General features: G+C 34.6%; 1 protein-coding gene across 7 annotated transcripts in view; it reads right to left on the bottom strand.

Annotated features, from left to right (window-relative positions):
* ATP8A1 (ATPase phospholipid transporting 8A1) overlaps positions 1-15,948 on the bottom strand; it is a 102,411-nt gene that overhangs the window by 7,795 nt on the left and 78,668 nt on the right. For 6 of the 7 annotated variants that reach the window (XM_080589348.1, XM_080589347.1, XM_080589349.1 and 3 more), the window contains 4 exons: positions 14,193-14,249; positions 13,593-13,700; positions 4,081-4,169; positions 3,597-3,689 (listed from right to left, as the gene is read on the bottom strand). In XM_080589348.1, the coding sequence (XP_080445474.1) occupies positions 3,597-3,689; positions 4,081-4,169; positions 13,593-13,700; positions 14,193-14,249 (347 nt within the window). Of the gene's footprint in view, positions 1-3,596; positions 3,690-4,080; positions 4,170-9,410; positions 9,537-13,592; positions 13,701-14,192; positions 14,250-15,948 lie in introns of those variants that run through there. The other variant, XM_080589350.1, reaches the window with a different exon arrangement.

Genomic DNA, 15,948 nt, shown 5'->3' with positions numbered 1-15,948 from the left:
TGAAAGCCCTTTATTATGAATCGCCTTGCTGCCATCCTAAACTTTTAAAAATCTCCATGTGAAGTCAAGAAAACATGGTTTCATAATTAACCAATGATAAATCAGCAACTAAATTACAATGCTCATTATTTCTACCTATATGGAAAATCTGAATATTAACTATATCTGAACATGTCATATACACTTACAGGAAAAAAAAAAAAAACTACTTCATATATTCCTGATCAACCATTTGGCTGGTTTAAAAAAAATAATTTCAAAGTGGCTTGAATGAAAAACAATTACTGTATGAAGCAGCATTTGTGGTAAATATCTCTAAAGACACAAGTTAGGGCTGTTATTTGTCTGTTAATTTTAGTCTATTATGTTACTTTTAGTCTATAAAATATAAAAATATTTTATGAGTATTAATATTGTTGGTTTTACTTAAACATCATATACTAGGTATCAGAAAAGCTTTTTTTTTTTTTTGAACCATGGTTTGTACACAAAGAATATGCTCTTATTTTAGTCATTTAAATTTTAAGTGTCAACAGCTTTGTCACATCTGTTACCATGTCTTTAATTATAAAAATCATACTTTTTGTGACATAAATTTGCTACTTCACTGAAGCTGGTCTGTTCTTTAAGTTCAAGGAAATATTATTCCAACATAAAAGTTTACTTTCTATTAGAAAAGTTAGTGTCCTGGCTTTGGCTGTGATAGTGTTAATTTTCTTCCTGCTAGCTGGTACATTGCTGTGTTTTGGATTTAGGATGAGAATAATATTGATAACACACTGATGCTTAGTTGTTGCAGAGCAGTGTTTATACAGAGCCAAGGGCTTTTCAGCTTCTTGTGCTGCCTTGCCAGCTAGGAATCCGGGGGTGCACAAGGAGCTGGGAGGGGACAGAACCAGGAGAGCTGACCCAGACCGGCCAAAGGGATGTCCCATGCCACATGGAGTGATGCTGGACAATAAAGCTGGTGGGGGCTGGCCAGGGGTGGGGTGTTGCTACTCAGGAACTGGCTGGTCATCAGTCATCAGGTGGTAAGAAATTGCATTGTGCATCACTTGTTTTGTATACTCTTATCAGCATTTTATTATTATTAGTTTTCCTTCCTTTTCTGTCCTATTAAACTGCCTTTATCTTAACACACGAGTTTTACCTTTTTCTAATTTTCTCCCGCATCCCTCTGGCAGGGGAGTGAGTAAATGCGTAGTACTTAGCTGCCTGCCAGGCTAAACTACAACATCATGTAAAACCTACACCTTCTTGCTCAAGATATGTTCTTACTTAATGGATAAATATATGCGAGAAAAACAGTTTCAATGTGTTGCCTACATAAGGATAGAATAAATTATTTGTGGCTATTTATTGGGAAAAATTCTGATTACATGTTCTTTACCAAACAGGATACAACAGGGATGCTCTTCCTGAGTTTTCAATGGTAACAGTTAAAATACCTTTTCAAATCAGCACTGGTAAGATATGAAGGATGACAGATCTTAAGACTGTATCAGCCTGTCCTACTTCTAAAAGATATGCTAAAATACAATCAGGATCCTTAAAGAACAATACTTTAAATTATTTCAATCTAAATGACAATTTTATTCTAGTTCTAAGAAAACAGAGGAAAGTGCATATTTGGAATTTAAATAGAAAACTCCCATCCTAAGACTGGTAGGAAAACATCAAAAGGTTGAAGCTTTACCATCTTAGTTACAGAATCACACAATCATAGAATATCCTGAGGTGGAAGGGACCCACAAGAATCATTGAGTCCAATCCCCATGGCTCCACGTATTTAAATGCATGCCATATCAGGTCAACACAGCTCTAAAAAATCTGAAACAAATATATTCTAGCTGAAAAAAAAGCAATTAAAATTAACACTAATATATTTCACTAATAACATGAAAATTAACACTAATATTCAAATGCCATTTAATTATAGTATCTAGCCAATGATAGAATCCTGACCTGTTATTTGTGGAAGTTGACTCTCTTATTTTGTGTTGTAGTATTTTTAAGATGGTAATGGACAGGGTGAAACATTTCCTGAGTTATCTTTCTCACTATTTCAGTTTCATCTTAATCAGTGTTTTGTATCTTCTAAGAGCCTGCATTTTAGGCTACTTGGCATTTTATGAGAACAAATCCCTTCTTCTATTACAATATAGAATGGTACTTCCAGAATTATGCACACTAGAAAAATATTAGTTGGTGCTGAAGAATATACAGTAAGGTCAAAAATGATTAGCTGGGCTCACACGAAAAGTGCTGCCACTCAAGAATATAAAAGACCCATGTGCATATTTAGAACTGATGTTGAGGACATTCCTTGCCAATTTAGCTAATTACTCTGCAATGTTAACTAGTTAACCCAGGTTTCTGCAACATAGATGATAAAACAAAGAAGTTAGAATAGTAGAGTCAAGTTTCTGATGGTGTAAGTCAGTCAGTCCATGAGACCATCTTCTTAACAAAGGAAACATTCTCCTTAAAGAAGGAAATTTTGGCTCTATTACGTGAATTAATAACAACAATAGAAAACATCACTGAAATAAATCACTAGCAGATACTAAGATGTCTAACATCCATTGATTTTGCATGAGATGCAGATGCTTATACACTTTAAAGAATACAGGTTCAAAAAATGACTTAGTGGAGAATGAATGGATCTAAGAAAGATATTCGGGCAGGTAGCTGAAACAATCTTCATGAAGCCCTCCTAGCTATTTAATTGTGAGATTAAGAAATAATTACAAAACCATTGGTGAAAACACCAAGTTCCTCTGGCCTAAAAAACAAAGAGATGTGGAAGAAATTCTGTGACATGAAGGAACAGCATACTGCCTAGACAATGGAAATCGCTGAGTTTGAGAACACAAGACAAGTCTTGGGAATGCAAGTTCGGAACATTGAAAATGTACAATACCTTACTTTCTTCTACATCTATAAGATGGTCCCCTTTCAGTACTTTCTAGTACTAACATCTGCTTTCTTTTCTGTAATTTATTCTGTTACAACTTTTCTCTTTGCAAAAGAGCACAAAGCATATACTGCTTTCTGGCTCAGAGCTCAATAAGAGAATTCTTGTGAGGTGTCAAGTTGAAGTTATTTCTTACCTCATATAATTTAGTCAAATTTGTTTGCTCTTGACTGGCATTAGATACAATGCCAGCTTATTCTATTTAATTTCAGCAGATCCTGGACAGATTTTGCTGGTTTTCAATATGCTACTAGGCAGGCAGTTTTTATTTATTTACTTATTTTTTATTTTTAAGTTTATTTTTATATGCTTAGGCTCAATTTATAACTGTATTAGTAAATGATGCAGGTTTAAACTCCCTTTGCCTTGGTTGTTAACACAGAGTGACAGAATTAAAATTTTAACATCAAAGCATATGAAAAAACATGTAGGCTGAGTAGACCTGAAATCTTTTTACAGATACCGACACTGAATTATTTTCAATCTATTTAATTGGAAATTCTACTTGTTTTTGGAAAATAACCTTTTGCCTTTGATAAGTGTATGAGGCTGATGATATTTAGCATTATTATTATTATTTTTTAAATGAAAGACAATGATCTATAGATTTTTACAGTACCTCTTGCCATGCACAACTGCCCCAGGATCCTCAGACTTTGCTTCCAACTCCTGAACTTCATCTACCAGTGTCTTAAAAGTAGCTCTTTTTACTCTGTAATACAAAATACTGGCAGATTTACTTTTTTGAAAGTAAAAGATCACATTGTGTTAGCGCTTACATAAGCATTCAATATACAAATATATTTTTCTAGGTAACTGAATTAAGTTTTAAAAGAAGAAATATGATAAAGCAAGTCTAAATAATATATTTTATCAGCTGCTCTTGCAAAGCAGACACAAATATTTTATTTTTAAAACATATTACAATTACTGAAGCATTTAAAATTAATGTCATTTGTAACCAGGTTTGTCTAAAACAAGATGAAAAACAATTTTATATAATTAGCAGAGCTGATCTTTATTTGCTTTTGTTATAGTAGTAATTAGAACACATGCTTAATGTCAGTACCGTTTCCCGTAAACCTCAGCATTTCTGTACTCACACTTTGTATACTACATCAAAAAGTAAAGCTGTCATAGGAATACATAAAAGTCCCATCCAAAATACTCCAGAGCTGAACATCATAGCTGCCTGGAAAGAAAAAGTATAAAATGTGTTGAGGTGATGATGAGAACTAGAAAAAAAAACAACAACAAATAAGCATAGAAATATCAATGATTCGGTTAAGGGCATCAAAATCAAGTTTAAATGAACCTCTAATGTAAAATACAGCTTTAACACCTTTCTAAAATCCCTTGACGTGACATAGAAATCCAGTAGACAGTAAGCACTAATTCATGTTAAGAAGCTGGTAGAAAGATCACGCTGCTTAGCAATTTGAGAGAGGGAGAACCTACCCCTCCACAACACTGCTCTATACCACTATGCTGATTATAGACTTTTCAGAATTATTGACCCCCTCACTCCCGTCCCCCAATCTTTGTCAATACATCATGAGCACAATCTCTCATTTGCAATCGACCCTAGCAGGTAAAATGAATACTGAACTTGGCTATGGATACTGGACACTGTTACAATCATTTCACAATATAATTCAGATTGAAGTTGAGCTATCTCCAATAGAGCTCACTGTACCATTGTTCCCACACTGCTACGGGTTCCTGTGCAGCAAACTACTTAATAATGAGAACTAACAACTAATTACATAATTATGGAAGTATGCAACACAGTGTTAAATGAAGATCCAACATGCTAATGCATGGTGAAATACTTGCAAAACACGTTACTGCTCTTAGTTGTATGTTTCCATTTTTATACCCCGTCCTATACTACTACATAAATATTTATTCTTCTTATAACTTGTCTGTTAACATACTAAAAACTAAAACCAAAACAAATATCATAACACATGGACATTAAAAGAAAAAAAAACTTTAATTGACCCTTGTAATGCATGTATGGATACAAGGAATTAACAAAGCATATTACTGAAAGATTGTTTTGCAGGCAATATTCAAAAGAATTTTGTAATGGAATTAGATTGCACAGAGATTGGAAGTAACATTGCTACAACAGTGATACCCTTTGAAATCTCTGTTTCATTACTGTGCGACTAACTCCTTTTAAAGGAATTTAAACCTTAGTACCTGACTAAAATAAACAATCTGAAATTTTCCTAATATCAATAAGCAGAAAAATGCAGGTAGCTTGTGGCAGCTGAACTCTGCCTTCGGAAGAGTATACTCTTGGTATACTCGGTACGTTATGTGTGTAAAAACAAAAATGAATTATTTTCAGAATAAAAATCTCATTCTCAGACAGGCAAAAACTCTTACTCACTTTGTTTTTTTGTATTCAAATTCCTACTGATTCTTTGAAAAGTATTAGAATGTATTTGAACTGAAAGTCTGGTAAACTTTTGACAGCTATAGGACATAGATACTGCCCTGAGATTTTAGCAATTATTTTTGCCAACAGCTGTCAGCAAAGGTATAAATACTGAGCAGTGACAGGTTCAAAAAAATCCAATTCACAGCTTCAAGGGGAAGGGGGGGGGAGAGAAGGAAGATTTTATATCAAGAAAATTTCTATCGTGGAGAAAACGTATTTGCGTAATACCTTTGTAAGCAAAACATGACTTAGGACATACATGATTAAATACTAATTTCCTAAAACAACAGCTAAACAGCTAATAGGAAATGTCTATCACAACTACATTTTGCAATATCTTTTCTAATTAAGTAATAATTCAGAGAGACTAACAGTTTCCTAAACAAAACCAAAAAGCATAAAAAATGCAACTTGAAGGAATTACAACTGTTACTTCCTATTATTAATAACATTTTGGTAATTTATAGGAACACAGCTAAGAGCTGTTCTTGCATTAGCCACCCTGTATTAAATGTTTGCTGGTGAAACAGCAAAAGTGATAATGTAGGTCTTAGGATGTTAATTCTGACCATTGTAATGCTAACTATGAATGAAGGAACAACTGGCGCCTACTATTCAGTCCATCCAGCCTTTGGCTTTACAAATGAACAACATGAATTGAGGAAAAAAAAAGTTTTTCTGTGTCATATTTGAAAGCCTGTCAGATTTTTTTTCTTTTACAGAGTTAATCCAAACCTAAAAGATTTAAAGCCGACATTCGCATTAAAGACAGAGGCCCTCTTTGTATTTTTTGGACGAAGAGGGGAAAAATAAAATCCCACAGAGGTATTTCCTTCCTTTCTGTACAAGAAAGCTCCCCCCTCACTCAGTAGAAAACATTTTTGTCTCTAACTTTTCACATCTCTCTACACATAGGCAGGTCATCTGGGAAATGGCAAACCAATCCTTTTCAGACAATGGCACTAACAGGAGCAGCCTGTTCTGGGGCCGGACTCTGGCTGCCTCTGTTCGTGGTTTACAAATTGTTCCTAATGTGAGAGATTTGTGGTCTATGCCAAGTTTTAGGCCTTGTGAAACCAAATGGAATCTGCCACAAAAGTGGCTCCCAGGGGAATTCAGAAGTAATCCAAAATGAGAGCTGGAAAGCCTAGTTTATTGTAGGACTAACAAATCCTGCAGGGGGGATAAATAATTTGTTGTCTGCATAGCTCATGCTCAATATTAGGACTTTCTAAAAATGAAAGAAATTTGCCTGTACAGTGCAATGTACAGATTTTTATATTGGTTCTCTTTTTTTTTTTAATTTTTCTTTGTAAAGTACTGAAAATTAGCCCCTTTCGTGATTTAGCGGATTAGAAATCGTGGACACAAAACATTTTTAATGCACAGATGGATATGTACTATTAGGAAATTACATGCCAAAATGAACAGAAAATATTTCCTTTCTCTTCACTATGAAATGTTCTGCTGAAACAGCTATCTTAGATTTTAGAAATGATAGTCTTCTAAAAGTAGAGAGAAAGATGAAAAGAACAGTCTTATTGCAGTTTATTTCAGGTATCATCTATGTACATACCCTCTCCCTATAAGCCACAGAACTATTAAAATAATACCTCCTCAACACCATCAGACCAACAGTTTCTCTCCTCAACAACCTACAGAAACAACTTCGTTAGTTTTAGTTATCTACATGTGTCTGTCTTCATACATCTCAAAGTACTTACTGTTGTAATACTAAAACAGATTTGCATTTAACTCCCAGGGCAGTGAACTCCCTACAAGGAGTTATAGTCATGCCTGTAGTGTTTCTTTGCTCTTTAGAGTTTAAAAAACATCTCATAGGTCCTATTAAGTAGGAACTTTGCTCATTAGGTATATTAAAAAGGCAGTCTTCCCATATTCTGAAAATGCATTCAAAGGAAAAAGAGAAAGTAGCACACAGTTAAGAAGCGGATAACTGGATATTTGCAGACAGAATCTTTAAGTTTTTATTTGAACAAATCCCCTGAGAGACAAAAAAAAAAAGTACAGTACATGCCTTCATTTTTTCCCTAGTTCCTCTTATTTTCTTCAGCTAAGGATCCTACTAGCTCATTGCAAGACCACTGATTTTCCTCACTGCAGATGGGTAATAAAGGGTGAAATGTATCTCTCAGAGGGATGAGTTATAGTCCCAATTACATAAACACAAATAACATTATGAATAATAAATACATATATAATAAAGCTCAAGGACGCATGCTATAAATCCTGAAGCTTAAAAAAGCATCTCTGTGGTGACACAGAGTATATAAACATAAATGAAACCAGACAGAGCAATACAGAGACTAAACTGAGACTTAGGTCTCTCATCTACAGAAGTGTCCTTAGTTCAGCCACTTTCAATTAATATTTTAATATTCTAAGTATCTGTTGGAACACATCCTGCCTTTTCCTAGAGAGTACCTTTGTCACTCAGAGCAAAAGTCAGCATCGTTTCTTCTAGTCCAAAAAATATTTGATTACTCGTCAGAAAGTGGAACAGAAGAAGACATCTATTTTAGTTTTCTATTTCATCATCCTTTCAGCAAAAAAAAAAGCATTACCCTGAAAGCAGAGAGAAACTTAAACCTGGCTCTTGGGTAACGTTCATTTTGAGTGAGTGCTCTTGTCATTTAACTGTTACATAAATGGACTCTTTAAAAAAATATAGGTGATATAAGGGTCTAACTGTATGAGGTAGTTCAGGTTTGTGAACCATCACATTAGCATTTATCTCTAACCCCCGTAAAGCACTTGAGTCCAGAAAGAGATTAAATAAAAGACTGAACCATATTAGATGTTCTTGTGAGTAGCTTCAGAGCGTTTGTTCTTTTTTTCCTTTGTGAACTACATTCATAGATACTTAATTCCATCCTTGCATTTTGTGAAAGCCTAGGTTATCTGAAAAGGTATTTAACCTTTGAAAACAAACAAACAAACAAAAACATACCAAACCCATAATGGTAAATTATGTTGCCAGGAATAACTGTTATGAAGTTATCAGTTACTATTTCTGTTGACTTCTGACAGAAATAGGGATGAAAGTGCTCTCAAAGGTAGAAAGCAAGAAAATAATACAGAAAAAAAAAAGCCTTATAAGAAATAGTAATACTTGGAAATTTTTCCAAAAAACGTGACAGAAAAAAAAAAGGTTTCCCAGGAATTAGGAAGAGAAGCAGGTTTTGTTAGCAAAAGTTTAACAAAGAAGGTTGTGATGCAGTGTGAACTAAAAGCTCTGAAAAAAAGAAAAAAAAAACAACCTTCGGAAAATTAAAGAGAATTACCCACCTGGTTTTGATATTAGACATGGCAGAAAATGTTTGCAAGGTGAGATCCATTACATTACTTTTACTGGTGCTTGTAAGCAGAGAATGTAAATTATTCGGAAAGAAAAGACTAGATTTTCCTCGTTTGCCTCAGTCGAAAAGATTCTATAGGGGACCCATCTGAGTTGCTTGAAAGACAACGTATAATATCTGGCAAGGGGGATGTAAAGCCACAATGAGCAGATGAGTTCTGGTGGTTCTACAATTTGTTACCAGGATATGGGCTATCCAAATTGTAACAGGAATAAAGAGTAGGGAAAAAAGTGACAAAAATAACTGGCTAACTCAACATAACTACACCAGGTTTTAGACATTTTTCATAAATCTGGAAATAAATTTCCCTGAGATCTGAGAATGAAGTGATTTCAGTATTTGTTTACCACATGGGGTTCAAGACAACTTTTAGAAATACAGATTATCAACTGAGTTATCTCAAAAGACACCTTAAAAGCAAGGCAGAGTGCTTCTCTTTCTTCATTAAATAATTTCAAGGGAATCATTACTTTCTGAATGTTGGGGGCATTATTTATAGTTCCCCCTGTGAACACTGAGGAAAAGTACCATCAAAATTTCCGTAACAAAGTCATTCCAACTTATTTATCACGCTGAATTCCACGAAAGTTATTAAACTAACACTCATCTGTTTTTAAAGATGCACGTGACAAGTAATATCCATTAATCGCATCTCCGACTGCTGAAGCAAGAACACAGCAAAGCACAGACAATCATTAGGTTCCTGGAGCTCATCAACGACAACGTCCTGACCCAAGAGAAAGAGAAGCCAATGAACAGAGGTGGACTGTCCAGCCTAGAGAACACAAGACTCAAGGGGTACTTACTAATGTAGACAAATGACCGACAGGAGGGTGTAAAGAGGACTGACTGCACCAGGCTATTTCCAGTGCTGCCCAGTGACAGGACAAGAGATAATGGGCACAAACTGGAATACAAGAGGATCCACCTAAACATCAGGAAGCATTTTACTGAGCACATGATGGAGTACTGGCACGGGTTGCCCAGAGAGGCTGTGGAGATCTTCAAAAGCCACCTGGACGTGGTCCTGGACACCCTGCTGTGGGTGTCCCTGCTTGAGCAGGGGTTGGAGCAGGTGCCTCCAGATGGCCCTGCCGGCCTCAGCCATCCTGTGGTTCTAAGATACTAGCTTGAATCTCCAATACTAGCTTTGGTCACCATCAGACTAAAACAAATTCCCCTGTCAAATCAGATTTTAGACAAACTTCTCCTTTGAATACCTGAAAGAAGACAGTTACATTTCTATTTTTTTTTTTTAACATACAAACACACACGCAAACCAACAAAACTTCTGTAAGGGATTAAAAGCTGAATATTTAATATTTTAACAAGTACAATTCCATGTAAGTTTGCTATGTGTGCAATAATAAAGACAGAAGCAAAACTTAAAAAACTAATACTCTTATGGTAGTATATTCAAATCAATTTTTCCTACAGCTAAATTATCCAACAAGGAATTTTAACGTTTTTCACAAAGATTCTGCAAACCTCAATCAAATAAGCTAAAATTCTGTACAATGCATGTTTCTTCCTTAACTTCAATTTCTGTTAATTTTGTATAATCCCCTGGGTCAGACAGAGCAGAAAGAGATGGGGCTCTGGAGAATTTTAAAGTGCATTTCAACAGTACCACAATAAAATTAAGAAGTTCTGCAGATACTGAACTTCTGATTTTAATCTCGGTGTCATACTTCTTATTTCAGTATATGATTTTAAGCTACTTTATTAATTAGACAGGTGAATAAAAAAAGCCCTAACAACTCAGGCACACGTTATCAAACCCAAAAGAGTCAGGAGTTATACTAGTGTGGAACTCACAAGTTGTTTTTTCTCTCCTCTGCAATTAAAGGTTTTCAACTCAAATCACACCCATATTTGTTTAAGAAAGATAACTTTACCACCGTATAAACTTGTATTTTTTAATGCAATTAGTTATTGCAAGAGGACTACACAGACAAAAAAACACAGACAAAAACATAAATCCACTGGATCACAGATTTGAAATGCATGTTGTTCAGCATCACAGATCAGTCTTCTGTGTATTGGAGAGTCTCAAAGGAAAATACCTCATAAAATATGAAGAGATTTGCCATTTACTTTTACATATTTATGCAAACTATGTGTGGTTTCAAACTGAGAAAATACTGCAAATGTGTTTAAAATACTGAACATACAATCCACTTCTCTTTGCTAATACTATATGTGAAAGAAAATTATATCATCGTAGAAGAGATTCATACAGTTGATTTACTCAGGTCTACAATGAAAATGTTCTTTTTGTAGTCTGTAGTAGCACCTTTTTCCAACTTAAATGGCATTCCAATCTCAGACCAGGTAAATCACAGTACTGTGAAATTAAAGAATGAATTTGGACCCAGATCATTGTCAGCAGTTCGCGCCACTAAGTTAATATTACAAGAAGTAAGCGGTTTCTATGTATAATCCTACGATTCGTCCAAAACACTTTTGTAAAACAAACAAACAAACAAAACAGAAATGCCCTTCACCATATTTTATCTGATCAGGCCAAAGAAAAACAAACAAAAAGCTACAGAAATACAGGTGAGCTTGTTTTCTTAAGTTCTACCAGATGTACTTGGATAGTTCACTTCAAGTGTGAGTCATAACTTGAAGAAATTTGACAAACAGCATTTTAGTTTGAATACTTATGAGAGGCCTGGATTTGCTTCAGTGAAACCCAGTGAATTCTGCCCTGCCTGTGAGGAGGCTTCCAGGACAGCACAAAAAAAAAAAAAAAAAAAAAAAAATGGTTCCCACCTGAGCCACAGGATTTGTCAACAGGACTGTCTTTGGCCACACAGAATACAGCTCAAAAAGCCAGATAAGGTTTTAAAATGAGCACTTAAGGTCTGTGTGCTAGGAGACATTGTTCTGATGTTACAGACTTCTAACTGTATTCTTTGAAGAAAAAACATAACCAGAAAGCAACCCTTCAAACAACTGTGTGCCTGTACACACATCTAAAGCTACTATATACGCATATATGCATAAGCAAGCACACAATCTCTTACTAACAAAATAATTAGATACAGTTCAAGTATGGATACAGTTTTATCACAGCAAATAAAGGAATTTGGGTAAGTCATATTACTTTGGTGTCACATTGAATCCAAATTGTAAGAGTATTTATTGTTGGTAGAAACCTCACTTTAAGAACAATTTTTCAAAGTTTGTAGGAAAAGCATTCCTTTCAACATCTTTTATTCACAATTTCAGAGATGGAACGTGCATTAAGTAAAATATTCACCTACTTGAACAATGAAGTAGCCACCTTTATGTCATACCAAGCATAACACATCCTGTTGCTCGCACTGTGCTTATTGCTACAAAGGTTATTCTGTCTTAAAGAACAACCAGACAACATGCAGTTTTTACAAATATCTCTTAAAAACAATAACAACAAAAACCACAAACTCCAGAAACATTCTAAAATACTTCTTCTAAAAAATACAGTGTATAAATATGAAGAAAAATGCTTGAGTATGATAACTTTAATTACTTTAATTTAGAATAATGTACATAATTTTTTTTGGAGTAATGGAGGCAACAAGATAACATAAAATTCACCTTTACATAGAGGGGTAGAGGTTATAATAGACAGGAAAATCAGCAAGAAATTATATAATTTCAAATTCATTTTTTCCATAGGTGTCCTAGTACTTAAGTCAATTCCTTGTGTTTTCCATTATAACGTAGCAGTCACGTAAATGACTATATGTTATTTTTCCCATAACTACTTATGTGGGAGGTGAGACTAGTGGCTCTGATTTACATCCAAGTGAGGAAAGGATATTCATTTAAGTTTCCCACATCCTGCATATTATTTTAAATTGCTGAGTTAAAGGGATCCACTCTTCTACTTGGTGTATGGCTTAATTTACTTGATATGCTTTGAGAAGAGAACCCCTGTGAACAGTATCTTTCTGAAACAAGCAGGTATTCTCAGTTTCTGATTTCCAGTAAGACTGCACACCTAACTTTTCAGCTCAGGAAGTACTGGCCATTCCCAGAAGCAGACATGAGTGTCTGGAAAATTTATACTAAGCTTCAGATGTTTCTGGAACTGAATAGATTTGAGAATTTTAAAGTTCCATTGGATCATGACAGGCAATTGTGCATCTTTTGTGGATTCAGTCCTATTTGCAATAGTTAGAGTGGTTTTACACAACTAGGATAATAAATGAAAGAGAAACCAATAATTACTGCCAAAAAATTAAAGATACAGTACAATAATAATGCAGTCCAAGAAGCACATTAATTGAAAAGTAAATGTATGCATGATGATCAGCTGCTCATGCAGTGTTGTGGCAACTCAAATTTCTCAGATATACTAACTTCAAAAAGTTAATAAACATGTGAAATTGAAGATGTAAGGACAGCCTTAAACCAATGTACTAACAATGTACTAATCAACTACATGTACTACCTCATTATAAAAAATCTCCTGCTGAATAAGTGCTGTAATTCTGAATTCTGAAATTGGTTAAGACTTCTCTACAGAAAATTAAAACTTACTAAAAATCTGTAAAGCAGCTTACTTGTCTAGTCTTCCTTCCTAGACCATATAAACCCAACCTGTTACAGAAGAGTAAAAACTCACTGTATTTTAAATAAACATGACTACCACATTGAAGGTATATACAAAGCAAACATCTTATATAGCTCTTAGCTAGGAGAAGGATCCAATAAAGATGAGACCCGTACTAAAAACTGAAACAATATTATTTGCACACATTCGGAGATTAGTTAAAATATACTTTACCTCTCCTGACATATCAGGTGCCATAGGAATGACTGGCCACAAAGAAGAGTAGATTCCAAAAAACACTATCCAAAGTGCTATGCTGCCCCAGATAGCTATATGGCTGAACTGTTAAAACAAACAAGGAAAAAAAGCAAACAACACAATCATCACAGATATATTATCATATAAAGATCTTTTCTACTTAGTACTTACAATGCATTTCTGATATACTGGGTGAAATTTCCATGCCTAGTATTAATTTAATTCTGTTACTTCAGTTAGCTATTTCTTAAAGCAAGATGATACTTTCAGCAGTAATGTCACTGAATTTTAAACCAATTTGAGCTCAATTAGAACCTGTTTACAGTCACTTATTTTTTATAGTTTAAGGATTATTTTAAGCCTTATCACAAAGTCCTCATTTTTCAGTATTCAGCATTTTTATTTTTATATGTATATTCTGTCTTTCCATGCAGTTACCACAATTTAATTTGATACTGTGGGGAAGAACAGCAAATTGTAAGGACATAATATAATAAGTTAGAAAAAAAACCAAACAATTATTCATCCATCATATTTTATAGTGCATTTGAGAATATGATAAAGACATTTGCTTACCAAAGTCCAATATGAGGTCTCTAATCCCGCCTTCAAACACACAGTTAGAACCACAAACTTAAAAAGAAAGGGAAGGAGAGAGAGAAGAGGGATTCTTACTTAATGGCAATCTTACGTAACACATACAACATTGATTTGTTTGGTTATCTTTCAGGAGAACATAGAATAAAAGGTTTCATTATTTTCATACTTTATGTTGCATTTACTTGCATAAATGAAATGAGAGAAGGGATGATCAATGTCTTCAATTTAAATGGGATTTCGATAATAATATTCAACAAAGTGCTGTGTGTGTCAGTGCGCCTATGCAATAGGTTCGAATGCACCAATGCATTAGGATCCAAACCCAGGTTAGTAAAGCAAAGTGCAATAATTTCTATGGACCTGCAGAAATTATGGAATGGCCCTTCTGATTTAATAGAATCTACTCCAAAAACATAGAACTCTCAGCAGCCTGGAAGTAAAATTCTTTTAGACCACAGGTAACTGTTTTTTCCCTCTTTTTGGTACATGTGTAAGTTTAGATCTGAGGTTTAAATGCCCATTCGAAATGACCATAGCAAAATGCCGGTATAAAAGTACATCCAAGTAATGAGCTAGTAAATACAGTACTGACAATTAGCTTCCACTAATAATCTTCATTCATTTTATCTAGAAAACCCTTCATTTATATTAAGAATCTTAAACGTTTCCCTTGCCTCCTAGAACTCTGCCTTTAACTGAGTTGATAGTTGCTGATTCTATGTCATTCTTCTTACACAGAAAGGTTTGTGAAAGCTGTAGTCCACTTCATCAGAGATGACAGCCACACTATAGCTATTGAGGAGATGACTACAACTGTCTACACAAAGACAGATTTGGAAGATCTAGATACAGATTCTCTTGAAGTTACTAACTATGCATACTGACTTCCTCCAGGATTATGGTTTTATTGCTCCCTTCTCCCCTTGATCCAAACTAACAATAGCTCACTGAATCCTACCCAGGAAACGAGAAATTAAACTCGTATTTTGTATAAAACATTGAGATACAAAGACCTCTCAAGAATAGTTGTACATATATTTTCATGGTACTCTACTCCTATTTGAAATTTATGTTTCAAGAAGTAGTTTCAGGACAAGATATGAATCTGTGCATGTCCTGGACTTTGTTCATGGATCCAAAGAACCTATATTAATTTCTGAATCCCTTTACTACTGATTTTTGCACAAGTGATGAATGTAGACTTCTTAAAAATGGATTAAAAGCAGTAAGAAGAATGAAGGATAACTTAGCCCTATTATTTTGATTTTCCAAAACAGTGAGTGACAACTGTCAGTGTACATACAACTTCACATTGCAAAAATTTTTTCCTCCCTCAGAATTTGAAAGTCTCTCAAATCTTCATGTGTGCTCCAGACCTCCTTGAATTCCTTCCTGTGCAAGGACAGGAATACATCAACTGCAGTGATCCTCCCTCCCAAAACTTTCAATGTAAAAGGAAGGAAAATGTGGAACCTGGAAAGCAAATGAAAAAGCAGGTTGTTCTGGACTTATAATGGTGAAATAATGGTTTCTTGGGTATTCTTGGCCATTCTGTAGGTTAATAACATGCCATTAGATTCTTAAGATGGTGAAATTTCAGCTCTCCAAGTTGAAAACCAGTTACAGAAGGCGACAGAAGAATTGCACTGTCAGTTGTGACCTCTGTTTTAGCATTTATGGGTACAGCTTGACAAAGAGTAATGAGCAGCTCCATGTTACTATATTGAAATTA

The sequence above is a fragment of the Anser brachyrhynchus genome (assembly GCF_964034855.1).
Source record: "Anser brachyrhynchus genome assembly, chromosome: 4".
In the NCBI taxonomy this organism is placed as follows: Eukaryota; Metazoa; Chordata; class Aves; order Anseriformes; family Anatidae; genus Anser; species Anser brachyrhynchus.
Note: the sequence above shows the minus strand (reverse complement) of the source record. Positions and strands in the feature narration are given on the sequence as shown.